Here is a 27,689-nt window from a genome sequence, read left to right on the forward strand (position 1 = left end):
GGGCACAGCTGGGGGCTGAAGGGAGTCTATAACAAACAACAATAGTGAGAGACTTATTTCTGGAAAGGTGGATTTTTAAAAGTAGAAGCTTGAACTGTTTGGGCACAGACCTGGATAGTATGACAGAACTCTGCAGGCTATCTCTGCAGTAGATCGCAACTCTGCCCCCTTTGGCATGTTGTAGATGGAGATGGAATTGCAGAATTTTTGGCGGCCTTCCTAAGCCAGGATTCTGACACGGCTAGTACATCAGGGTTGGCGGAGAGTGCTAAAGCAGTGACTAAAACAAATTTAGGGAGAAAGCTTCTGATGTTAACATGCATGAAACCAAGGCTTTTACGGTTACAGAAGTCAACAAATGAGGGCGCCTGGGGAATAGGTGTGATGCTGGGGGCTACAGGGCCAAGGTTAACCTCCACATCACCAGAGGAGGATTAGAATAAAGGTATGGCTAAAGGCTATAAGAACTGGTCATTTAGTGCGTTGGGAACAGAGAATAAAAGGGGCAGATTTCTGGGCGTGTTAGAATTATTAGAATTATTAGATTATTATTATTATATTATTATATTATATTAGAATATAATTATATTAGAATAGATTCAGGGCATAATGTACAGACAAGGGTATGGTAGGATGTGAGTACAGTGGGGGTAAACCTAGGCATTGTCGTTTCTTTGGCTATGCTGGCTATGACATGCTATTCTATCAAATAATTTATCCGTAATTAATATCACCTAATATCACCTGATTGAGCTAATCATGTAAATGTAATTAACTAGAGAGTCGGGCACCACAAAATAATATTTATAGAGCTGTTATCTTCCGAATAAACTCTTAAAGACCTAGTAATATTTTACATCAATAGCAGTCAACATTAATCGTCACCTTAATTCAGTCTCATCTGAAAGTTGTAAATTATTGGTTATCTGCAAGAACCCTGGCTAACAATTTGAATCAGCAATACAAAATTGGGTTTAATAATGTTTTTACTAAATACCAAACTAATCACACAGAATTACACATACACATAATTAAATCATAACTTGATTACAAATTACGTCATAAAGGAAAACGTCCCTAGTGGGCGGAACAGATATGACAGCTTGTTACACAAAAGAAAAGGGCTGGGTTTCAGTGAAAGAGCGGGAAGACTGGGGAACAAAGGGAAAAAGCTGTGCTATCGTAAATACAGTATCTTATGCATTCTAAATTACCACCCATTTGGAAAAGGAAAATGCAATAAATATTTACCCTGAGCTGCGCTTCGGTAGGTTGGTGGTAGATGGAAGGCTGTGTTGCCCAACCGAGTCCTTTGAAGAATGTCTCTGGTGGTCAATTGGATACGCTGTAGTAATGTCGTTGTGTGGTAGACGGGATACTCTGTCTATTCCTTCCTAACCTGCATTTGCAGCTGTGGTTGCTAACTCAACAGCTAGGAGATATCACTTCTGTAGTGAATAAGAGTTCAAAGTTCATACCATACGCAACCAAAGCTCACGCTGATGTTGGCTTCGTTCTGTAGTTATTATCTGAACCATTCTGACATAGGACCGTCGTTCTACATCTCCGGAACAGGAAGTTCTATTGTCGTCAAGGCTTTATATAGGAAGGGAGAAAAGGGGTGTGTTTCATAGTTTACAACCTCTATCTCTTCCCGTGGGCGGGCCACTGAGTGAGCAGCCCTATCTTATGAAAACCCACATCTCACATTTTAGAAGTTAAAATCACATTTCATCCCCTCACAAATAATTTAATATTCAAACATTTAAATTGAACAACAATTGACAACATGTGAATCCGATATATCTGATGTGTAGACTTTCCACTGTAGAGTTTATGTCATCTTATCATTGATGAGAATGTCTCAGATGACAACCGAACTGACATCATATTCATTAAGTACCACCGAATATGTTCCATTGGTCGGATTACCAGAATATAGTTCATTTCCCCCCACCTTCTGACGTTCCCAGAATCTCTATGTTAACCAAGGGTTTTGCAAATGTAACCTCAGTAGGGTAGAGATTGGAAAAAGGGGGGAAGGGGTATTTATGACTGTCATAAACCTACCCCCCAGGCCAAAGTCATGACAGCATTGGGTGACGATGAGAGAGCTTGCATCTTTGGAGACACCAGCGAAGCCAGGTGAGGTCTCCCCATGTGTGGGGTGTGATACAAAAGAGCTATCTAAGGCATGTTGAGCTGGAATTGGGGCTCTACAGTGAAATAAAACGATAACTAACCGAAACAGCAGAAGACAAGGCATATTGACATTAGAGACAGTCATGTGTAGCTGAGTGATCATAGGGTCCAATGAGAAGCCATAGGTGAGCCCGGGAGCCGTTCGGTAGTCGCTACCATGCTAGGCGAGCGGGAGGCACGGCGTTCAGAAAGCTAGCAGGCCGGGGCTAGCTGAAGGGTCTTCGGTGACAACGCAATGGAAAAGCCTGTTGAAACCACATCGGACGATTATGTTGGCAGACCAGTCGTGGTGGATCGGTGGTGCTCCGTGTCAGAAATAAAGGGTCCAGGCCAATTGGCAAAAGAGGTATTGTAGCCCACGAATTAGCAGTTATACCTCTTCGGCTAGCCTGGAGATGGGCCTAGCTCGAGGCGAACTGGTGCTTGCCTCGGGGACAGAGGCATTAGCCAGTTATAGCCACTTGATTGCAGCTAGCTAGCTGCGATAATCCGGTGTAATGGACCAGTGCTTGCGGCAGGAGTCCTGTGATGTGGTGGAGAAAAGCAGTCCGATATCGTGCAGTGCAGACTGGCAGGTACTGACCGAGCTAAAGCTGGCTGGTGACCAAGCTAAAGGTGACTACTAGCTAGTAGCTAGTTAGCTGACTAGCTTCTGATAGAGGTTCCAGTTAAAACGTATCAAAATAGCAGATCCGTACTACATTGGGTGGTGCGGGTTGCAGGAAAGTATATTTAGATCGTAGGTGGAAAGTGGGATTCAAATCTAGAAAAATAAATACGAAAAAAAAACTATGAGACCTACTATTTACATGGGACAAGACAAACACACGACCGACTGCTATGACATTTGGATTCTCAAACATTCTATAAATGTGCTTGGGATAATGGGTGAGATTCTGTTTAGTATGCTTTGCTAATCCTCCACTGGCACCTTTGCCAGTTGAATAACATTATCATATTCCCTTAGCATTTTTTTTAAAATTCACAAACATCACTTTTTCCCTCCTTTCATATTCTTACAGAGCAGCATGGATCAGAGGAAAGTTTTTCAGAGCTAGTTTTTTTCAGGCAGTGGAAACTAAGCACTTGCTGAAACCCTTTAAACGCTGTTCAAACACAGAGTATATAACCTGTCACAGTGTGTTTCACGACTCGTGAAATTTGCAACTCAGCATTCATTGTATGTATTGCACCCTTCAACATGGCTCTTCCTTTTTCTCAGGACTCTTCTTATCTAACAACCAGTAAGTAGAGAGAGCTAGATAGAGACTGAGAAGTAGCCAGATAAATGTGAGGTGTGAAGGAGAGAGAGAGCAGAGTTTAATCATTTTAACTGAACTTAGAAGTCCCTGAGTATGCCTTTTTTAATCACTTCAGCTTCGCTATGAATGACGATTGGGTTCTGAAAGCCTCCATTCCCATTGCTGTGATTTCCATGGTTACCTTAAGAGATTTCACCTGTTCCTTAAACAAACAGTGAACAACTGCCATGATTCAAGAGCTGCGTTAGCAGAACAGAGAGAGAGAGAGAGAGAACTTCCACAAAGCTGTGAGTGATCTGAGAGACAAGGCAAGAAGGGCATTCTAAGCAAGCTCGTCCTGGGGATCTGTTCACAAACACACCCCACAGAGCCCCAGGACAGCAACACAATTAGACCCAACCAAATCATGAGAAAACAAAAAGATAATTACTTGACACATTGGAAAGAATGAACAAAAAAACTGAGCAAACTAGAATGCTATTTGGCCCTAAACAGAGAGTACACAGTGGCAGAATACCTGACCACTGTGACTGATCCAAATTTAAGGAAAGCTTTGACTGTACAGATTCAGTGAGCATAGCCTTGCTATTGAGAAAGGCCGCCGTAGGCAGACCTGGCTCTCAAGAGAAGACAGGCTATATGCTCACTGCCCACAAAATGATGTGGAAACTGAGCTGCACTTCCTAACCTCCTGTCCAATGTTGGACCATATTAGAGACACATCAGATTACACAGGTCCACAAAGAATTTGAAAACAAACCCGATTTTGATAAACTCCCATATCTACTGGGTGAAATACCATAGTGTGCTATCACTGCAGCAAGATTTGTGACCTGTTGCCACAAGAAAAGGTCAACCAGTGAAGAACAAACACCATTGTAAATACAACCCGTATTCCTGCTTATTTATTTTCCCTTTTGTACTTTGACTATTTGTACATCGTTACAACACTGTATATATACATAATATGACATTTGTAATGTCTTTATTCTTTTGAAACTTCTGTGAGTGTAATGTTTACTGTTAATTGCTATTGTTTATTTCACTTTTGTATATTATCTACCTCACTTGCTTTGACAATGTTAACATATGTTTCCAATGCCAGTAAAGAGGTTTGACATCTCATTTTGAATCGGCCTGTTTTAACACCTCGGAGGATGCCTTGTCCGTCGGTTGTAAATGTTTTTCATATTTCTCTCTCTCGTCACATTTTTTAGCTTGACATTAATTACCTTTGCCTTTGGAAATATATAATTAAGGTTTCTCTGATCTGCTGTCTTTTAAAGTATTTTCCCTCCTTCAGTATCTTCTCAATAGGGATCCTAAATTCACTATAACTTAATATGGATGATATAAGCTATTTGTGTTACCCATAGACCCCTTTGACATCTCTGTCAGGACCCAGTTACGAACCCGGGTCTCCGGAGTGAGAAACAGTCACTAAACCAACTGAGCCACGAATAGTCAGCAGAACCCAGAAGATGAGGCAGACACAGCAGTACTTGAGACGGTGTATTTAATGAAGTAAAAAGTGAAGTTCTTCAGGAAAACATGTAACTCCACAACCTCAAAAGGAATTCCAAAAGAACAAAGGCAATCCTCCAAGACAAAAAGGCAAATCCACAAGGTGGAAGGCACAGCACAAAAAGACTCAAAAGATACTCAAAAACAAACAAACAAGAACAAAAAACAGAACTCCACAAGAGAGTCCACCGGGATCGCCAAGAGCTCACAGAGTACTATGGCTGGGTGCTAACATACAAACACAGAGCAAAGAACTGAGTAAAACAAAGGGTTTAAATACAATCAGGGGAAACGAGGCACAGGTGCAAATAATAATGGGGATCAAGGGAAAACAAAAGGTCAAAAGGCACAATGGGGGCATCTAGTGACCAAAAACCGGAACAACCCTGGCCAAATCCTGACAATCTCTTCCTAAAAACAACGACTGGACGTAGACCAGTTATTTTTCAGCCCACCATCCATCTTTCTTGAGCTCTGTCCTCCCCTCTCCTCCTCTCTCATGGTCTTTGTCGCTGTCTCTTTTCCCTCTCATCCCATGGTATCTCTCTTTACTGCGTTTATTGCCTATACTGTTATTACCTCCCAAATCATATAGTGTAAGGGGAACAATCTTGTACAATATATTCATCGTCACATATGAGCCTGGCTATATACCTGTATAGTGTGTGGATAGCAACAGTTCCAACGGTACTGTCATCATCCTTACATGTCCCTGACCTTAACACCCTATTGGTTTAACAGGCTCAGGGGTCCTTATTAGAGGTCGACCGATTATGATTTTTTTTTCAACGCCGATACCGATTATTGGAGGACCAAAAGAGCCGATACTGATGAATAATTATTTATTTATTTGTAATAATGACAATTACAACAATACTGAATGAACACTTATTTTAACTTAATATAATACATCAATAAAATCAATTTAGCCTCAAGTAAATAATGAAACATGTTAAATTTGGTTTTAAATAATGCAAAAACAAAGTGTTGGAGAAGAAAGTAAAAGTGCAATATGTGCTATGTATGAAAGCTAACATTTCAGTTCCTTATTCAGAACATGAGAAAGCTGGTGGTTTCTTTTAACATGAGTCTTCTTTATTCCCAGGTAAGAAGTTTTAGGTTGTAGTTATTATAGGAATTATAGGACTATTTCCCTCTATACCATTTGTATTTCATTAACCTTTGACTATTAGATGTTCTTATAAGCACTTTAGTGTTGCCAGTGTAACAGTATAGCTTCCATCCCTTTCCTTGCTCCTCCCTGGGCTTGAACCAGGAACACAAGGACAACAGCCACCATTGAAGCAGCGTTACCCATGCAGAGCAAGGGGAACAACTACTAGAAGGCTCAGAGCAAGTGATGTTTGAAACGCTATTAGCGCGCGCTAACTAGCAAGCAATTTCACATCGGTTACACCAGCCTCATCTCGGGAGTTGATAGGCTTGAAGTCATAAACAGCGCAATGCTTGATGCACCACGAAGAGCTGCTGGCATAACGCACAAAAGTGCTGTTTGAATGAATGTTTACGCGTCTGCTTCTGCCTACCACCGCTCTGTCAGATACTTAGATACTTGTATGCTCAGTCAGATTATATGCAACACAGGACACGCTAGATAATATCTAGTAATATCATCAACCATGTGGAGTTAACTAGTGATTATGATTGATTGTTTTTTCTAAGATTAGTTTAATGCTAGCTAGCAACTTACCTTGGCTTACAGCATTCGCGTAACAGGCAGTTTCCTTGTGGAGGGCAACGAGAGAGCGGCAGGTCGTTATTGCGTTGGACGAGTTAACTGTAAGGTTGCAAGAATGGATCCCCCGAGCTGACAAAGTGAAAATCTGTCGTTCTGCCCCTGAACGAGGCAGTTAACCCACCGTTCCTAGGCCGTCATTGAAAATAAGAATGTGTTCTTAACTGACTTACCTAGTTAAATAAAGAAAAAAATCCCCGCCCAAAAATACCGATTTCCGATTGTTATGAAAACTTGAAATCGGTCCTAATTAATTGGCCATTCCGATTAATCGGTCGACCTCTAGTCCTTATACACTTACAGTTGAACATGTGTACATGGATGTATCATGTTCTGTCTAGACATTGACATACTCAGAAGGGAGTTGTTACAGACCATTCAATCTAGATGTTCCTGGCAGTCGACACTCGACAGATTGAGCAAGAGCGACGCATATCGGAAATATCATGTGTCAGTACAGTAATGGGCTACATACATATGAACGAGATATTCAGGTCTTATAAATATGTGACAAAAGATATTGCAGTTGAATAATTTGATGACCTCACTAAACTCAAAGAAATGGGTCACTTTACTTCTTATCATTCAGAGCTCCTCTAGGTTATCTGTGAATGACCCGGGGTCGTAGTTCCACAACTCATACCATTAATTTGAACTGCTGAGTATTTTATTCTATAGTTCAACCCTTTACTTTCCAAGTGAACTGCATTAAAGGTGTCTCCAAGTGTCACAAAGGGTATAATAATAATAATGTCATTGTCGTTGAGCTTTGTTTTGCGCTATTAAAAGAGTGGGCATGGTTTTGCAGTTCTACTAGCATGTAGTGTTCTTTACTTGAGCAGACTGTTGGTTCTTGCCAGTTGCCATCACCTGTATATGTAATGACTCATTAAACCTCCCAGTTTCACATTCAACACACCTGGACATTTTATCACAAACACCTATGAGCTGTCATGACGTTTACAATGATGTTTACAAACAACAGAATATCTCAAACTTCATTCATATTCATGATTCACTCCAATTACAGGCCTGAAAGGCCCATTGTTTTTAGCATGGAAGCAGCCTGAAATATGCCCATTGTTTACTTCAGTGTAATGAAAAGAAACAGCTGTTTGTGAGATTGGGATTTGGTCCACGCTCAGCATTATTAACCTATTAAACCATGTGACTGTCCCGGCAGAAGCCCAATATACAATTAAAGAGTGTAGTTATTTCCTGGTTACACACACACACACAGACATGCACACGCACACACACAGATTGGCACTGTAGAGAAAGCTTGAAAGCAGAGACACTCAGAGACTGACACACAGGGCCGGCTCTAGCCTTTTAGGGGCCTTAAGCGAGATTTGGTCCCCCCGCCCCCCTTTTTTAAAAGTGAATTTCCTGCAATTGTACATATTTTACCATTGGGCAGAGAGAAATAAATTGCCGCTTTACAGCTAATTTCTTGCAATTCTACACATTTTGCCAGGACCTATGCCATGTTAATAATATCTGAGTGAAAGTGACTAACAAAATCAATAGGGCCCCGAGGTACATGCCCTGCGTGGGATTTGGGTGCCTCCTGTCCTGCGTGCCTCCTGCCCTGCGTGCCTCATGATCTGCGTGCCTCATCCCCTGCGTGCCCGGTCGATATTTGGCCATGATTAATACAATTTTAGATGACTGGCTATAATTTACCAATCAAGGAATTGTTAACTGACATGGCTAAATGACTGACTGTCAAGTGACTGAAAAAACAAGAGAAAAATAGCTGATCCACAACCAAATATCGAACTTATGCCTTGTATATTCTGGTATTCTAACTCTCAACAATAAGTTGAGACCCCAACTGAGATCCTAAGAAATGTTTTATGATGTATGTGTATGTTGGGGGCCCCCTAGTGGCTTGAAGCCCAAAGCGACCGCTTATGTTGCTAATGCCTGGAGCCGGCTCTGCTGACACCTCATATACATCCTCTGTTTCAGATCATCATGCTCCATTACTCATTGACAGGACAGGACGGATAGACTGCACTGTTACCACTGCAGGTGTTGTTCCTGTAGCACTTGTGGATTTGTTTGGATGCAAATATCCATCTGAGGGTATTTCTGTTTGATTTATGGTAGCGGAAGGAAGTCTAAAGTGACAGTTGCCAAGAAATAACTCCTAGTGAATCCAAATCTTAGGAGCTAAGGGCTTTTTTATATTAGCTGTGAGTGTTATCAGCTTAGCCAAGCTGCTTTATCAAGCTACGGCTCTTATTTTTAGGGTCTGCAGTGCATATACAAACTGCCCAGGATTGGGAGTGTTACAACGAACACAAACTGGCTGCACGCGTGCACCGTCGTGCGCAATCGTGGATAAATGTATTTTGTCCCTGTAAGGATCTGGGTGTAGCTGGCGCAGGAGAGCAGAGATGAGTAACACAAGCAACTTTACTCAAAATAGAAAGCCGGTGACGTCGACCACCGAAGGCCGCCCGAACAAGGAGAGGGACCGACTTCAGCGGAAGTCGTGACAGTCCCCCCGGGACCAAACACGATCACGACACGCAGGTCAAAATATCAAAACAAACTCTGAACCAATTACATTCATTTGTGGACAGGTCGAAAAGCATTTAACATTTATGGCAATTTAGCTAGCTAGCCTGCACTTGCTAGCTAATTTGTCCTATTTAGATAGCTTGCTGTTGCTAACTAATTTGTCCTGGGATATATAAACATTGAGTTGCTATTTTACCTGAAATGCACAAGGTCCTCTACTCCGACAATTAATCCACACATAAAACGGTCAACCGAATCGCTATTTTAGCCCTTGGCAACGCAGACACTTGTTGGTGCAATAATTGAATAATATAGATTCCTAAATGTATTTTGCAACGCTCGCTCACGTGACGCGAGCGGTGTAGTCAGTCTGTTACTGTGTGGTGGAGTGGAACTTGACTATGAGTGTATCTCTTTCACCCTGAATTAGGATACCAGGTGCTAAATGTATTTTCCCAAGTTTCCAATGTAGGTGCACAGGTCGAGAGAAGAATTTGAGTAATCAAGGTGACAGACAGTGACACGTTCAATACCACCTTTCACACTCGTCTGCATCAAGCTGATCTAGGGTGTCATTAGTCCAACAGTTGCAAAAGAGACTTTCTTTTGGATGAATTCAAGTATGTTTATCCCCGTTTTGTTCCAGTTGCTTACGTTTTTAAGAAACGTTTTTGGATAGAATCGGCGGGATGAATACACCCGTGATCACACGCAACCACAGTTCACTTTCATAGCAGCCACATAAAAACAGCATGATCATTTTGCTCGTTGTAAAATTCCTTCTCGCATCTACGCCCTCTCCTCCTCTCACCTTTTCCCTTTGTTTGTGAACTTCAGTACACAACTCATTAGTTGTCTGTGACCAGGCGAAAAAACCTTTCCAAGCCAAACCTTCATATCATAACCATTAACTGCTACACACAGCCTACATCATTGTCACCATATTAGCTAATGTCATAGCTAGTCAACATAGCTACTAGAACTAACATGTTAGTAAACCCGCTACAATCAGCCAGAAGTTTAGCAATTACCCCGAAGGGCCCAGTGGCAATAAATTAATCAAATCAAAAGCTTACCTTGACTTGGAAGAGTTCCAGTATTGGATAGCCATAGTAAGCTAACTAACATAACATCCCTCTATGTTTGAGCCGAGTGTTTGAGTAGGCTAAACTAGCTAGCTGCATTCACTAACTAAGTGAAAGTGGAAGAAATCAAATACAACACAATATAGCTATCTCTCTCTCTTGCTTCTCCTTAATTTTTAAATACATTTGTTAAAAAATGTGTTCAACTACTCACCACATTTTATGCACCGCAGTGCTAGCTATCTGTAGCTTATGATTTCAGTACTAGATTAATTCTCTGATACTTTGATTGGGTGGACAACATGTCAGTTCATGCTGCAAGAGCTCTCATAGGTTGGAGGGCATACTCCGGAAGTTATCATAATTAGTCTATGGAAGGGGGTGAGAACCATGAGCCTCCTAGGTTTTGTATTGAAGTCAGTGTACCCAGAAGAGGACAGAAGCTATCTGTCCTCCGGCTACACCATGGTGCTACCATACAGAGTGATGTTGAGGCTACTGTAGACCTTCATTGCAAAATGGTGTTTTAATACATTATTTGGTGACTTGTGAATATATTTAGTATAGTTTTATCTAAAAAGGATAAATGTTTCACTTAATGTTTCACTAAATTCACTGAGGAGGATGGTCCTAAGCGTCCACTGTCCCACATGTCTTTTGTGTTTCTCAGTGTAGCTTCAGAAACAGAGAGTCCCTCCAAAAGAAAACAGAAATCGCTCTTTAAAGTTTGTAGTTAGGCAATCAGACTGCAGGTGCCCCATTCTCCTGTGACTAGAGGTTGACTTAACATTTAACACAAATTGATCTCCTTTAAAAAAAATCTGCAGATGGGGAATCTGGTCATTTTAAACTTATTTTTGTGCCTTCATTTTCAACATCCTTCTTGCAGTGACAGTGTTATGTTTGATGATGCATAATCGTAATTGGAAGTGGCCTCTGGCTCCATCCATTTGGGATTACCTGAGGTCAGAGTGAAAGCCGAACAGGAGGAAGTGGTGTGAGCCGAACAGGAGGAAGTGGTGTGAGCCGAACAGGAGGAAGTGGTGTGAGCCGAACAGGAGGAAGTGGACCTTGCTAAGCAGGCAGCGTGACATCCTTTACACCAGCATGATCCCATTCAAATCATACACCCTTTAGTTCTGACGCTAAATGGCTTATCTAGGATCAAACTCTGCAGATCAATAGTTCTTAATCTCAGACTTATCATTACACATTTACTATTAGATGTTAACCTATTTCTAGTTTAGTTAAACTTTGATTCAAAGTAGCAGGTGTGAAATTATCTGAAATTCTATCTGCTACAAACTACCTATCAAAGTAAAGCCCTACAATATTTACAGTATCAGTGTTCAATAACTCCTGGATCTGGTAGTTCAAAGCTAATCTTATCACCCTGTATTTTAGTGTTTAACAGACACATTCTTGTTTCTCTGTTATTCCTTTCTTCTCCTGGTGGACATAGTAATCCTGTAGCCTTGACAGGCTCTGCTTCCGTACCTCCAAAGGCACTAGTTAAAGACCTTGATGGGGAACATCTGTGGGGTAAAGATGCACCAGGCTTTTCCAGAGAACCCGGAGGCTTTACGAGACAGGGGCCGGTTTTTTGAGACATTCTCCACAGCTCTGGCCAGGGCTTTGGAGTTGCCCGTCCCTGACACACCCTCGCACAGCTTGATTTTCTATGGAAAATCCCTCCTGCCTTGCGGAGGGAATAGCTACACTTTGTATTCGGTCATGTTTCCGGTCACCTTTCCCTGATTTAAAAGCAGTGGTTCGCGCTTTCAGTTTCACGTGAATGCTGCCATCAATCCATGGTTTCTGGTTTAGGAATGTTTTAATCGTTGCTATGGGAAAGACATCATCAATGCACTTTCTAATGAACTCGCTCACCGAATCAGTGTATTCGTCAATGTTGTTGTTGGATGCAATGCGGCAGGGTAGCCTAGTGGTTAGAGCATTGGAATTGTAACTGAAAGGTTGCAAGTTCAAACCCCTGAGCTGACAAGGTACAAATCTGTTGTTCTGCCCCTGAACAGGCTGTTAACCCACTGTTCCTAGGCTGTCATTGAAAATAAGAATTTGTTCTTAACTGACTTGTCTAGTTAAATAGAGGTAAAATTTAAAACATTTGTAACATATCCCAGTCTGTGTGATCGAAGCAGTCTTGAAGTGTGGAATCAGATTGGTCGGAGCAGTGTTGAACAGACCTGAGCGTGGGAGCTGTCTGTAGGCAGGGAGCAATAAAATGGAGTCGTGGTCAGCTTTTCCGAAAGGAGGGCAGGGGAGGGCCTTATATGCGTCGCGGAAGTTAGAATAGCAATGATTCGATGTTTTACCAGCCTTGGTTGCGCAATCGATATACCTTGTCTCTGGTTGGCTCTTGAGATTCAGGAAGGAGAAAAGTGGCTGTAGGTTAAAGAAGTACCCTGAGGCACTCCGCACAAATACAAAAAGGCCCAAACACTTGGCATGATAGTAATCGTATGTCCGTTTCATGGCCTTTCACTGTCAATAGTGAATGTCTGTCAGTTTGAACTGCAATCACGTGCAAATCACTACAGTAGTTCAGCAGGTTTCTCAGCAAATCTCTGCAGGTGGATTTGCCTGGTTTGTTTTCATGGGAATTAAGATTTGTAATTTACCGGTAGTTAAATAGTTTAATACTATTAGCTCACGGGTCTCTAATCTCTACCAGCCCCTAACCTCTAGTTAGTAGACTATGTATGATGAATTGCCTAATAACCTGCGAACACATTCATTTCCATGATGGCTTCATAGCTAATTAGCTGCTAATAAGCTACATACAATGTGCCTTATTCTAAAGTGTTACTTATCAGGATCTTTGGCACCCACCCTTCCCACTCCCACCACACTCTCTCCCCTCCCAGCTGGTTGTGGGTTGCCAGGCCCTGCAAACCACAAAACAGTGCTTATGTAAGGGTGAGATGGCGTTCGCCGGCCAAATATGTAAGGGTGAGATGGCGTTCGCCGGCCAAATACCTCCTGGCTTTGCGGCGCATGCCGAGATCCTCTGGGACTAGTAATATCCCCCTCCAGCGTCCGAGATAAGAGGGCCAGGTCCCTCCCCTCTCTGGGTTAGTTTTTGGAGGCTGACGCCTCATGTGATTTGAGGACATTCGGCCCAGAGGTTCATTTTGACCACCCTAGCATGGAGAGTACTAGGGTGGTCTGAACTGTATGCATCTGTAACTGCTGGAGTTCTTAAAAGAACCTGATGGTTCCGACTGGACTCGCTGAACAGAAATGTGGTATTTTAGATACATCTTTGTACCTCCAATAAGTATGATATGTTACGTTTGGTATGGTTACCAAATACATAAGGTTACTTATAAGACAGAAACGATAGGAGAGAGGTTGGTCAGGGAGGATGGGTGGACGTATACCTTCAACCATCTAGCAATCCAAAGGTTGCGTGTTCGAGTCGTGTCGGAGACAACTGTAGCATTTAGCTAACTCTTCCCCTAACCCTTTTCTAACCTTAACCCAATAAACCTTTTCTGTAAATTCTCCTAACCTTTGTCTTTAGTTCTCCAAACCACCAACATAAATTCTCCCTATATTTCTCCTTTGTTATTCCGATGCAACATGCAACCTGGTCTCAGAGAAATATGTATAATACAAGACCATCAGAGATGTATAATAAGTTACATCATCCAATTTGTATGCTATTGTACAACTGGGTATGACGTATGATATTGTACGACCGCTATTCCATTCATAATGTAACCTAACCTAACATAAAGTATCATACTAAATGGGAGGACAGATTTCCGTACCAAATCTTACAAATTTCCCTGAGGTCAGGTTGCATGGTTGAAGAAAAGGGGCATTGGTTGTCAACTCCCTCAACTTAAAATCAGTGTGTCCTCGAGAAAAACAGGTTGTTCCTGATAAAGGTTAAAACATCCACTCCATCATTCTCTCTCACATACATTACACACAAACATGCACAGGCTCCATGGTGCTGCATTTGTGTTTCTGGTATTACTTTTCTGCTGCAGTCTCTACCTCAGGAAAAAAGGCATTAATAGTTAAAGGGCCATTCTTTTCTGCTGCCTTGCCAGGGTTTTTCTGGATCAAACTGGGGCTTAGGTGGTGGGTGTGGTGAGTGCGTGGTTATGGCCAATGTTGCGGTCATCAACTGAAAATTTTCGAGGCACTCCTGTTGGCCATAGCGACACATTTTTTCCGGAAACACCTGAAAACCCACCTCTTTAAGGAATACTTAGGATAGGATAAGTAATCCTTCTCACCCCCCCCCCTTTAAGATGTAGATGCACTATTGTAAAGTGACTGTTCTACTGGATGTCATAAGGTGAATGCACCAATTTGTAAGTCGCTCTGGATAAGAGCGTCTGCTAAATGACTTAAATGTAAAATGTAAATGTGGCGGAGATAAAATGTTGCAGTTTTAAAGCTAATTTTCTGCAGTTCTACACATTTTGTAGAACTGTTATTTATTGTTTTGCTCCTTTGCACCCCAGTATCTCTACTTGCACATTCATCTTCTGCACATCTATCACTCCAGTGTTTAATTGCTAAATTGTAATTATTTTGCCACTATGGCCTATTTTTTGCCTTACCTCCCTTATCTTACCTCATTTGTACATACTGCATATAGACTTTTTTTCTCCCTGAGCCTAGTGGTTAGAGCGTTGGACTACTAACCGGAAGGTTGCATGTTCAAATCCCCAAGCTGACAAGGTACAAATCTGGGTTTCTGCCCCTGAACAGGCAGTTCCTCCTCATTGAAACTAAGAATTTGTTCTTAACTGACTTGCCTAGTTAAATAAAGGTAAAATAACTCGTTGTTGTTTGTGTCACTTTGCTTTATCTTGGCCAGGTTGCAGTTGTAAATGAGAACTTGTTCTCAACAAGTCTACCTGGTTAAATAAAGGTGAAATACATTTTTTTTGCCATGGCTTATGCTTTCGGAGTGACTAAAATATTATAACAAAATCAATGGAGGTCCCATGTCATGACAAAAATACTCCTGAATGCATGGGGAAGTTTTTATTCTCCCTGATTGTCTAGCTTTTATTTTGGTGATTGTAAGTTGTTAAAGATGACCTTGTTAAAAAATGTAAAGGTCCATTATATTTTCTGCATAGTTTTTATCTGGTTTTAGTCATTTAAGTTTACACTAAAAACCTTTTTCAATACCGAAAATGACTGTTTGGACATAGGCGGCCCGCCAAGAGTTTTCTATGCAGACAAAACCCTGTGTGCTCTTGGTATCTTTCTGCCGGAATGTTTTCAACAGCACCGTCATCAAGAACAAACTACTGAGAATTCTCCAAAACCACAGCCACTTGGACTGATCTCCTGCTAATGATTCAGACATAGACCCTATAACCACTCTTTAGGCATTGACAAAAAACATCACCTATTTTGGGCTGAATTCTGGCATTCACTCATAGCTCCTGGGCACTGTTCTCGTTCTTAAAGATCTTTCCCTCCTAAAAGCTTGACTTTGTCCTGGTTTAGTTTGGCACAGCAGGACACGGGTATATTAAACCACAACTTTGAAAGGCCTAATCAAATGTGAGCAGTATTTTATTTGAGTTATGGAGCCAGTGAGTTCCCCTCGCTTCCATTCACTTAAAAAAAAAAAAAAAAAAAAGCTCAGTTTCCTGTTAGATAATTCATACTCAAACTAGCAGGTCCAGGAACAGGCGCGGAGTGCACCTCTTTCTATAGGCAGATAAGCATCCCACAAGATACAGTATACTCTACATGCCTCTATTTGGAGCCGAACAGTGATTTGACACCTACAGAAAAAGCATTTTCTGATGAATACAGCCATTCATTTTTTCTTAGACAGCAACCCAACATTTTTACATTACAGTGTTGGCAGCCAACTCCATGGAAAACAACTGACAAAAGAGGATCTGTACAATTTCTCCTAAGAAGTGAGCCATCCTGTCTGTATATATAGTGGGGCCTGAAATGATTGACACCCTTGATAAAGATCCGCAATAATTATATTATTTTATACGAATACAATTACTCAGATAAATACATTTTGTTGAACAAGTAATTGTTTATTTTCTCAAAGCTAGGGGCCAAAACTATTGACACCCCTAAAGATTATTCTAAATGAAGTAGTCAAATGTTTGTTCCCTTATTCCTAACAAACAATGAATACATCAAGCTTGTGATTATACAAACTTGGATGAATTTGCAGTTAGTTTTGGCTGTTTTAGATTATTTTTTTGCCCAATAAAAATGAATGGTAAATAATGTATTGTGGGGGAGGCAGGGTAGCCTAGTGGTTAGAGTGTTGGACTAGTAACTGGAGGGTTGCAAGTTCAAACCCCTGAGCTGACAAGGTACAAGTCTGTCGTTCTGCCACTGAACAGGCAGTTAACCCACTGTTCCTAGGCTGTCATTGAAAATAAGAATTTGTTCTTAACTGACTTGCCTAGTTAAATAAAGGTATAAAATATTGGAGTCACTTTTATTATAAATTAGAATATGCTTCTAACACATCTACGTTAATGTGGATGCTACCATGATTACTGATAATCCTGAATGAATCGTGACTAATGATCAGTGAGAAAGTTAGACACACACACTCTTACACATCATCTTCATGAAATTTGCCAATGGAGCCAGATCAAAGTTGCAGCAAATCAAAGTACCTGTCTTTTACTAGAATTGGTGGCAGAGAGTTAGAGGTGGTAAGTTCACTGCTTCTGACAGCTCCCTACTAAATGATTTCACTGGCTGGTGTTTGATCACCAAATCCGTTCCTGGTGGGTTGAAAGAGATCTAGAGAGATGGGGAGAGTGAGATGAAGCGAGGAGCCTCACACCGCTGTTTTTGTTTATGTGGGGCTCATTCCTGGAAGCGGCAAACCCCAAAATAGGTTGTCCAGTGAAGAAAGAAATCAACCCCCTGCTCTCTACCCCCATCACACCTCCATCCCCCCACCAGCCAGTCATGACCTTCTCCCACTGCCACTCTTAGATAAGCTAGGTGTCGTCGTTGGACATCCCGCATCATCCTGGCTCTCTGTGAACATAGTAAAATGGCCCTAGTGTGTGCTGTAAACAGGACAGCCTTCATTCAGGTTGACTTTGGCACCCACTTTGCACTGTCACTGTGCGTTAGTGTCACGATGCCCAGGTACCAAATTCTACCAATAGTGCTCCTTGTTGTTGTGAGCTTGGCTCCTGGATCAGGACACTTGACAGAGAATGACAGCTTGGTGTTTGTGGATAGAGCAGGCATGCAGTAGGACAGCCTGTGTTCTGAGTGGGACAGCAGAGTGCAGTGAGAACTACTGGCCTGATATCCCTGCCTTATTGTTGTGTAATCTTTAGAGTGAGTGTGGACAGTTGGTCTCCTACAGCACTTGTCTCCTGGGAGAGAGAGTGAGAGAGAGAGGCGTCTGTCGCTTTGTACTGAAATGTTGTCGTGTGTAAAAAAAAAACATCCAGCATTTTGGAAACACAAACAAACACATGCTGCTAAACCTCTCTGAAACAATCACTTTGCTTTTCTCTATAATTGATGCATTGATTTCTGAGAACTCTGCTCTAACCCCCTCCAACAACATTGAAGCTAGACTTGGTGCCATTAGAGAACTGTTACGCGTCAGTGTTTCCAAGCCCCTGGTAGAGTAATGCGTGCCTCATGAGAGGGCTGGGGTTGGCAGGTTTCTGGCTTGGCACAGCTCTTCCTCTTTGGTCTCTGGCACTGGTCTTTTACGTCTCCTCCCACCACAGGCTGATAGTTAGAGTACTGGCTACTGTATCAATACCGTCAACCTTTCACATCTAGATTTTTGTATATATATTGAAAGCTATATCTGTTAATCTGCAAATATTATGCAGTAAACTCACATGATTGTGTAACCTTATGCAATGAAACCCAGCCCCCTATAATTACATTGAGGGGCCTAGATACATTTGCAGCGTTGCATAATAGATGACTTAGCATTGGCCTGTACATTGTGTATTATATACTCTATGTTTGTGTCTCGTCCATTTAACCTCTAATTTCAATACTTCTGTATATAACAATGTATTCCCCTCTTCCCTCTCTTATTGATATATTTGTGTCTACTCTATTTTACCTGTATAACCTACTATGTGTATAGTCTCACCACTATAATAATGTATTCTCCTCTTCCTTCTCCAGACGCGGAGGCTGACGAAGGTGGAGCGCCAGCGTTTCAGTGAGGAGGTGGAGATGCTGAAGGGGCTGCAGCACCCCAATATTGTCCGCTTCTACGACTCCTGGAAGGACAACTGCAAGGGCCACAAGTGCATCCTTCTGGTCACCGAGCTCATGACATCAGGCACCCTCAAGACGTGAGTTAAAGGGATACAATTTGTATGTATCTACGTCCAGTTTGAAGGAAGTTAGAGGTAGTTTCACATGCCAATGCTAACCATCTTAGCACCAAGACTGAAAGTATGCTAGCTGTACCCGAAGACTTACAGTCTTTGTGATAAGCTAGTTAGCATTGGCTCACCGAACTACCTTTAACTTCCTTCATGCTGGACTCATGAAAATGGTTTCCATGAGTTCATCTGACTCTCGGAAAATAGATAAAGGTCTTCATTGCCAAAATCCCAAACTATCCCTTTAAGTCCATCCCCCCTGCCTGAGTAAATAGCAGATGGGGAAAAGTATGTGCCGTTTTCTTACGTCATCTTCTTGTAAAAGGGTGTGCAAAAGACTCAAAGCAGTTATGCTTTCTTCTGTTCATGTTAGTGAATCTACTGAATTGGTGTGTTAACCATGTGGCTAACATCTGTCGAAATGAAGTGTCACTCTCAATTTGAGCATGACAGGAGAAAATTGTTTCCAGAGACAGATGGAATGGAAAATGCTACCCCATCCTCAGGCTCTCAGATTCAGTGTGAGCACCCCTGGTCCGTGGTGCTCTGTAACTTAGTAACACTTGTTGCTTACACTGTTGTACCCCGAGGTTCCAATCGCTCAGTTGGTTGGACACCAGGGCTTTGGGTTTGAGTCCTGCAAAGGCTGCATGTACAGTACTCATATCAGCCTCACCCTGCAGGTACCTGAAGAGGTTCAAGGAGATGAAGCTGAAGCTGCTGCAGCGCTGGAGCCACCAGATCCTGAAGGGGCTCCACTTCCTCCACACCCGCACCCCGCCCATCATCCACAGGGACCTCAAGTGTGACAACATCTTCATCACCGGCCCCACAGGCTCCGTCAAGATCGGCGATCTGGGCCTGGCCACACTAAAGAGTGCCTCGTTCGCCAAGAGTGTCATTGGTGAGTCTCCCAACTACCCACAGCCACAGCCACTTCAACTGACACTCAGCATGATGGAGTGCATCAGGGCTCTATTCTAGACCATGTGACTATATAATATATCTCAATGTAGGATACTACTAAGGTTTTAAAGTGATACGTACGTAATAGCTGAAACCTCATAGAGAATCTTAAAACGTTTTGTCACCTACAACACTTTACTCTTTGCAATTTGCTTTAACATCTTTTTAAAATGTTATTACAGAGATACAGTATTGTGTGAAACGGTTATTCAATATTTCAATGAATAAATCATACCTTCCAGTGGCAGTCACTCAGTGTCAAATAGAGTCCCAGTCCCACTGCTACCTGTGTACTGCTGTCCCTTTAGTGTGCTGTGACCTTAAACTGGAACAACTGTAAATAAAGCCTTCAATGCCATGTTTTATGCTGGCCACTGTATTTATTTGGCGAGGTGTTTATTTTTATACTGTCATGGTGCATGGCGGCTAGTCTTTGGAGTGACGTCAGCACGGCTGCCCAACATGTTCTAATCTATCTCACTGCTATCAATCAATCAATCAATCAATCAAATGTATTTATAAAGCCCTTTTTACATCAGCCGTTGTCACAAAGTGCTGTACAGAAACCCAGCCTAAAACCCCAAACAGCAAGCAATGCAGATGTAGAAACACATGCCTCTATAGAAGGTAGGAATCAAAGGGTGCGTTCATAAATTCACTCTGGCTATGTACTCAGGTTTCAGAGCACTCATCTGAGTGTGTGTAGAAGGTAGGAATCAAAGGGTGCGTTCATGAATTCACTCTGGCTATGTACTCAGGTTTCAGAACACTCATTTGAGATGTGCCAATGCGCAGAACTACTGATGGATTTACGAACGCGGAACACCCGTTGAATATGGCCAGTGTCAGTAAACTTCGGCAAAAAATATTAAATTGTTGCAGCAGCACAGTTAGTCACCGACGCTAGGGCAAGTAAAATGTTTTGGGTCTCAGTAATTTTTTAATAGTGTGAGTCATCTAAGTCCCATTTGGAAACCTTCAAACCTACAGACGTTTAACATTTGTTTTACATTATCGCACTAGAATAAGATTTGGTGTTGTATCAATAAATATCTTATCTTTTGATTACCTCCTGCCTTGATTATTTTTTTCCATTTGAATACACTTGTACTGTAAATGAATACCAGAACAGTTGCTTGCCAATACACATTTTCCGCACTGCATTACAAGGCACACAGTTGGCTACTTGTTCCAAAGTGGTCAGAGTGAGAATGAATAAAGCCACTCTATTGTGAAGTGTAACTGCAGTTGTCAGTGAAGTAGGCCAGAGTTTGCGCCATTCTCATAACCACAACCATTACATCCCCTCCTCACCTCACTCTACCCCCCACCCCCCTCTCTGTAGGGACTCCTGAGTTCATGGCTCCAGAGATGTACGAGGAGAAGTATGATGAGGCGGTGGACGTCTATGCCTTTGGGATGTGCATGCTTGAGATGACCACGTCTGAGTACCCCTACTCCGAGTGCCAGAACGCTGCCCAGATCTACCGTAAAGTCACCAGCGTAAGTGGATTTCTCTGTCTCTGGTGGTTTCTGTGTGTCCAGTCCATGTTGTTCAGTTTGTCTGTTGTTTCGCTAGATGTTGGTCAGATCTGAAGATACATTTGGCCATCTTTCTGGTTGCAGTTTGCAGTTTGACAGCACCACTTGTTCAGTGTAGAGCTGCTTGCCTCTGGGAAGAGGTAAGCAGGAAAGAGGCATTCAAAAGGCGTACAACATGTGCAAGCATCATCATCTCTTGTTCCTTTCAACTAACTGCTGTTCTCTCTTTCTCTATCCACCCCCCTCTCAGTCTTTCTTTTGAAGTTGCTTGCTCTGCATCACTAATGTGACACAAAAACACTCGCAATTACATACTCTCAATTGAGCATTTTGCAGGTCTCGCTTCATTGTGAATGCTACCTACGTTCTCACTTCCATCCGGTCTCCTAAAATAGAAACCCTCCCTTTGTACCCAACCCTGTTATCTCTGTTACTGAGTGTTTATCACACCACTAATGCTAATCTAACATCTCTCATTCTATGCAATGCTGCTGGGACATTTCTCCTCAGCAGAGTCAATTACAGGGTCTCCGTGGAGCTATAATGGTATTTACCAAATGGACGCCTCTCTTTCACTGCTATAATCAGTTGTTGCACCGTAACGACCAGATTTGGAAGAGCTGAAGGGCTCGGGCTTGATTGCTAATTACTGGAATTGGAATGATGCTTTAAGTCTTTGACTTGTCGGTGAACGAGGTCCACATGCAGGAATGGGAACGTCTCCACAATGCTGGATTGTCTCCACTCCACAATTCTGGATTTCTTTGCGGTCATTTGGCCAAACAAACGGAAATCCCCAAGGACGATCATGCACGTCGTGGATTAATTTACATGCAGCTCTTCCAACTTGATTGACGCAGTAAGAACCCACGTGTTAGCTGTGTGTGTGTGTCTGTCTGAGCTCGCTACAGCCCTGGAACAACATGAGCAGTATTTAGTGTTAGAGTCCAAAGGAGTGTTATAGCTTTGAGGAAGCAAGGCTCTTACTCCGTTATGGGTTTTCTGCCAGAACCACAAAAGCAGTTCTCCAACCTCTGTATTCAGACATTCTCTCCAGCCAGCCTCTGTATTCAGACGTTCTCCAGCCAGCCTCTGTATTCAGACGTTCTCCAGCCAGCCTCTGTATTCAGACCTTCTCCAGCCAGCCTCTGTATTCAGACGTTCTCCAGCCAGCCTCTGTATTCAGACGTTCTCCAGCCAGCCTCTGTATTCAGATGTTCTCCCGAGTCAGCCTCTGTATTCAGACGTTCTCCCCAGCCAGCCTCTGTATTCAGACGTTCTCCCCATTTAGCCTCTGTATTCAGACGTTCTCCCCATTTAGCCTCTGTATTCAGACGTTCTCCCCAGCCAGCCTCTTTATTCAGACGTTCTCCCCAGGCAGCCTCTGTATTCAGACATTCTCCCCAGCCAGCCTCTGTATTCAGACGTTCTCCCCATTTAGCCTCTGTATTCAGACGTTCTCCCCAGCCAGCCTCTTTATTCAGACGTTCTCCACATTTAGCCTCTGTATTCAGACGTTCTCCCCATTTAGCCTCTGTAGTCAGACGTTCTCCCCAGCCAGCCTCTGTATTCAGACGTTCTCCCCAGCCAGCCTCTGTATTCAGACGTTCTCCCCAGCCAGCCTCTGTATTCAGACGTTCTCCCCAGCCAGCCTCTGTATTCAGACGTTCTCCCCAGCCAGCCTCTGTATTCAGACATTCTCCAGCCAGCCTCTGTATTCAGACATTCTCCAGCCAGCCTCTGTATTCAGACATTCTCCAGCCAGCCTCTGTATTCAGACGTTCTCCAGCCAGCCTCTGTATTCAGACATTCTCCAGCCAGTCTCTGTATTCAGATGTTCTCCCCAGGCAGCCTCTGTATTCAGACATTCTCTCCAGGCAGCCTCTGTATTCAGACGTTCTCCAGCCAGCCTCTGTATTCAGACGTTCTCCAGCCAGCCTCTGTATTCAGATGTTCTCCCCAGGCAGCCTCTGTATTCAGACGTTCTCCAGCCAGCCTCTGTATTCAGACATTCTCCCCAGGCAGCCTCTGTATTCAGACGTTCTCCCCAGGCAGCCTCTGTATTCAGACGTTCTCCCCAGGCAGCCTCTGTATTCAGACGTTCTCCCCAGGCAGCCTCTGTATTCAGACGTTCTCCCCAGGCAGCCTCTGTATTCAGACGTTCTCCCCAGGCAGCCTCTGTATTCAGACGTTCTCCCCAGGCAGCCTCTGTATTCAGACGTTCTCCCCAGGCAGCCTCTGTATTCAGACGTTCTCCCCAGGCAGCCTCTGTATTCAGACGTTCTCCCCAGGCAGCCTCTGTATTCAGACGTTCTCCCCAGGCAGCCTCTGTATTCAGACATTCTCCCCAGCCAGCCTCTGTATTCAGTCGTTCTCCAGCCAGCCTCTGTATTCAGACTTACATACTTACTTACACTGTTGTTTCTTATTTGTGTTGACCTCAGCAGATAAGGATCTCCATGCTTCATTCATACCACAGTTCTAATTCAGCCGTGGGGCTTGACATATAAAGGAAATGAATAGCAGATTATTACTGAGACTACAGCAAATGGCCACCATTCTCCTCCTACACTTGGCCACAGTCTGACATCATTTTATGACAATGTCTGTGTCATCAAATTATCTTGTTCCCTTTCTCAGAGCTATATATTTATGCTATGATAGGAGAGCTGTATATCTTTGTTTACCTGATGGTGAAAGAGGAACGAAGTGGTCTATTGGTGGAATGATATCACTGTCATGTTTAGTAGCCTTCACCAACAGGACAAACAGTGGATATTATATATGGCTTAAGTTTCCCCTGTGCTGTGTGATGTGTGAGATGAGATATTATACGGTGTCTGCACAGAAAGACTGATTTGTTTTTCCTTCAGGTGAGATACATTGCCTTTTCAATTAGGTGTAAAAGCTTTGTCCTCCCTCATTCCTGTGTGTGTGTGTTTTTACATGTGTGCAAGTGTGTATTGTGTGTGTTTGTGCATTCTCAGACACATTCGTTGAAATGTGTGTGTGTGTCTGTGTGTGTGTATTTGTGTCTGAACATGTATCAGTATGAGCATGTGTGTGGGCGGCGGAATGACGCCAGTGTGTGGGTGCACAAAAGCCAAGACAATGCCCCCAAGTAACTTTCAAAAACAACAGAGTAAATCCTTTAGCCAATACACCTACAGCAAGTTAACTTGGACAGTAACACTGTCTTGTCTGGAAGTTCTAAGTTCTTACAGAGGCAGAACTTTACCCAGTGCGTCAGCTGAGGAGGGGTTGCCGCCGCTGACAAAGCACATTGATACGGTGAACTGGCCCAGCATCTCTCCTCCAACTCTTTAAAGCCGTCTCTGTGCTGTGGTCTGACTGAGTGTGTGAGGAGACATACACAGCCTTGTGACCAAGGCTTTAGCGGACGCCCGCTGCACCTCTTAAAAGTATGTACTACCAGTTTACTGCTGTGTATCTGGCCTGTTAAATGTCGTCAAATCTATGATTGTAAGGTGGTCCTCATAAGAATGTACTCTAATTGGCTAAGGACTTGTACCTGTAAAGCCACCTAGGGACTTCCTGGGATAGGATAGCTGGTGCCAGCTATATACAGTACAGTACCAATTGGATACACAGGTCCTTCCCTAGGACAACAGTACTAAGGAAGGGGTTTAAAGAGGTATACTCAAGGAGTGGCATACAGGTTAGAGTAATCCTTTCTGGACGGGATCCCAATTTTAAAGGTTAATGTACACAATATTTGCCCCTATGTTATCTTGAACAAGAGGCATGTTTTGACTGTGCTTAATCTACTCAATAATAGATACACTACATGACCAAAAGTATGTGGACACCTGCTCATCGAACTTCTCATCCCAAAATTATGGGTATTAATATGGAGTTGGTCCCCCTTTCGCCCCCATAACATCCTCACTCTTCTGGGCAGGCTTTCCACTAGATGTGGGAACATTGCTGCGGGGGGGGGGGGGGGCTTGCTTCCATTCAGCCACAAGAGCATTAGTGAGGTTGGGCACTGATGTTGGGCGATTAGGCCTGGCTTGCTGTGGGCGTTCATCCCAAAGGTGTTTGATGGGGTTGAGGTCAGGGCTCTGTACAGGCCAGTCAAGTTCTTCCACACTGACAAACCATTTCTGTATGGACCTCACTTTGCGCACGAGGGAATTGTCCAAACTGTTGCCACAAAGTTGGAAGCAGGTGTACCTATGATGAAAATTACAGGCCTCTCTCATCTTTTTAAGTGGGAGAACTTGCACAATTGGTGGCTGACTAAATACTTTTTTGCCCCACTGTACCTGTCAGCAATGGGTGTGGCTGAAACAGCCTAATCCACTAATTTGCAAATATAGTGTATGTTCATTCACTGTGCAGAATACAGAATATTATACATTTCCATTGATCCTACCAACAACTTCAACACATTTGTGATTTCACATGGTAAGGAGAAAATCGCATTCTAGGAATTCCAGGAACCTTTTGTTCCACACAACAAATTACCATTAAACAAGAAGTCAACGGGGTTTAATGAAGGCTTCAAGGAACAGGAGTTCCTGGCAGCTTACCAGAGTGTGTAGTTGACATGGCTACCAGCCCTCTAACCCTCCCTCCTCTATCAATTGTCCAATGAGTAACAAATGGCGAGAGTCACCTCTGTGATGAATCTTGTTGAATCAAATGAGTAGATCTCAAGCACCACTGAGCCATTCATTCACCTTTCTGGAAAAATTGCTAAGAGGATAAAGCTAAGAGGCTTGTGTGATTTCAGTAGATCTGTGTGGTAAGGTGACGTTTACGTCACGGTATTGGGAGGTGTGATTGAAAGTCATTGCCTGAAGCCCCATACATAAGCTCACAGTCTTCACTGAGTGGCAGTCATATTGTTTTCAACATGGGGTCCAACTATGGGGTGAACAAGGTCTTACAATGCCTTGATTCAGACAGGTTGGTTTAAATGCAGAAGACACATTTCAATTGAATGCATTCAGTTGTACAACTGATTAGGTGTCCCCCTTTCCCCTTATTGAACATGATCTGACTCCATACAATGACATCTTGAGGGCCAATTAAAGTCAATGGGAGAGTCAGACTAATCCGTACATTGCCAATTCCCTACGTACGACCCTCATGTGCTGCTATGGGGGTACATTGCCTGTTGCCCTTTTTAGTGAGGGTGTGAGGAAACAGACACCCCTGGCCATGCCCTCTCTCTACCACCCCTGGGCTGACCCTCTCTCCAACACCCCTGGCTGGGCCTCTCTCCACCACCCCTGGGCTGACCCTCTCTCCAACACCCCTGGGCTGACCCTCTCTCCACCACCCCTGGGCTGACCCTCTCTCCAACACCCCTGGGCTGACCCTCTCTCCAACACCCCTGGGCTGACCCTCTCTCCAACACCCCTGGGCTGACCCTCTTTCCAACACCCCTGGGCTGACCCTCTCTCCAACACCCCTGGGCTGACCCTCTCTCCAACACCCCTGGGCTGACCCTCTCTCCAACACCCCTGGACTGACCCTCTCTCCAACACCCCTGGGCTGACCCTCTCTCCAACACCCCTGGGCTGACCCTCTCTCCACCACCCCTGGGCTGACCCTCTCTCCAACACCCATGGGCTTGACCCTCACTCGTCTCTACTATTTTCTGCCTCCCAACCAGCCAGTGTTGTGTAGATGTTATAACTCCACAGCCCCTCCTCTACCTCTCTACTCCACTGCTGGGTTATAATTAGCTAGCAGAGCCATGGACGCCACCACACCACCACTGTCCCTCCTCCTCCACATGTTTCTGCCCACAAACCGAACACACACGAGGCAATAAGGAGATCTGACGCACTTTCTTTCTGTGTGTGTGTGTGTTTGTGGTGGAGGGGGGGTTCATCCTGATTGTGTTTGAAATAAAATCAAATCCAATTTTACTTGTCAAATGCGCCAAATACTACAGTGTAAAGGAAAAAATAGATATGTTTTTAAAATAATAATAACGAAAGAGCAGCAGTAAAATATCAATAGCGAGGCTATGTACAGGGGCTACCGGTACAGAGTCAATGTGCAGGGGCACCGGTTAGTCGTTTATTATGTTTATTAATGTGCTTGGACCTCAGGAAGAGTAGCTGCTGCCTTGGCAACAGCTAATGGGGATCCCTAATAAATACAAATACAAAATACAAAGGCCCCTCTCAAAGAGAAAATTAATAACAGTGTGAAAAACAAACATAGAAGGAGCTCTCTCTGTCTCGCTGTCTCTCTCTCTCTGTCTCGCTCTCTGTCTGTCTCACTGTCTCTCTCTCTCTGTCTCTCTCTCTGTCTCGCTCTCTGTCTGTCTTTCTCTCTGTCTCTCTGTCTGTCTGTCTGTCTGTCTGTCTGTCTGTCTGTCTGTCTGTCTGTCTGTCTGTCTGTCTCTCTCTCTCTCTCTCTCTCTCTGTCTCACTCTCTGTCTGTCTCGCTGTCTCTCTCT

At 43.3% G+C, this 27,689-nt stretch overlaps 1 protein-coding gene across 1 annotated transcript in view; it reads left to right on the forward strand.

Moving 5' to 3' along the window:
• Positions 1–27,689, forward strand: part of LOC123999064 (serine/threonine-protein kinase WNK4-like) — an 88,441-nt gene that overhangs the window by 12,760 nt on the left and 47,992 nt on the right. Inside the window, exons 2-4 of the mRNA XM_046304425.1 lie at positions 18,531–18,703; positions 19,420–19,640; positions 21,048–21,205. Of these exons, the coding sequence (XP_046160381.1) occupies positions 18,531–18,703; positions 19,420–19,640; positions 21,048–21,205 (552 nt within the window). The remainder of the gene's footprint in view (positions 1–18,530; positions 18,704–19,419; positions 19,641–21,047; positions 21,206–27,689) is intronic.

Source organism: Oncorhynchus gorbuscha, linkage group LG16, assembly GCF_021184085.1.
Source record: "Oncorhynchus gorbuscha isolate QuinsamMale2020 ecotype Even-year linkage group LG16, OgorEven_v1.0, whole genome shotgun sequence".
Classification (NCBI taxonomy): domain Eukaryota; kingdom Metazoa; phylum Chordata; class Actinopteri; order Salmoniformes; family Salmonidae; genus Oncorhynchus; species Oncorhynchus gorbuscha.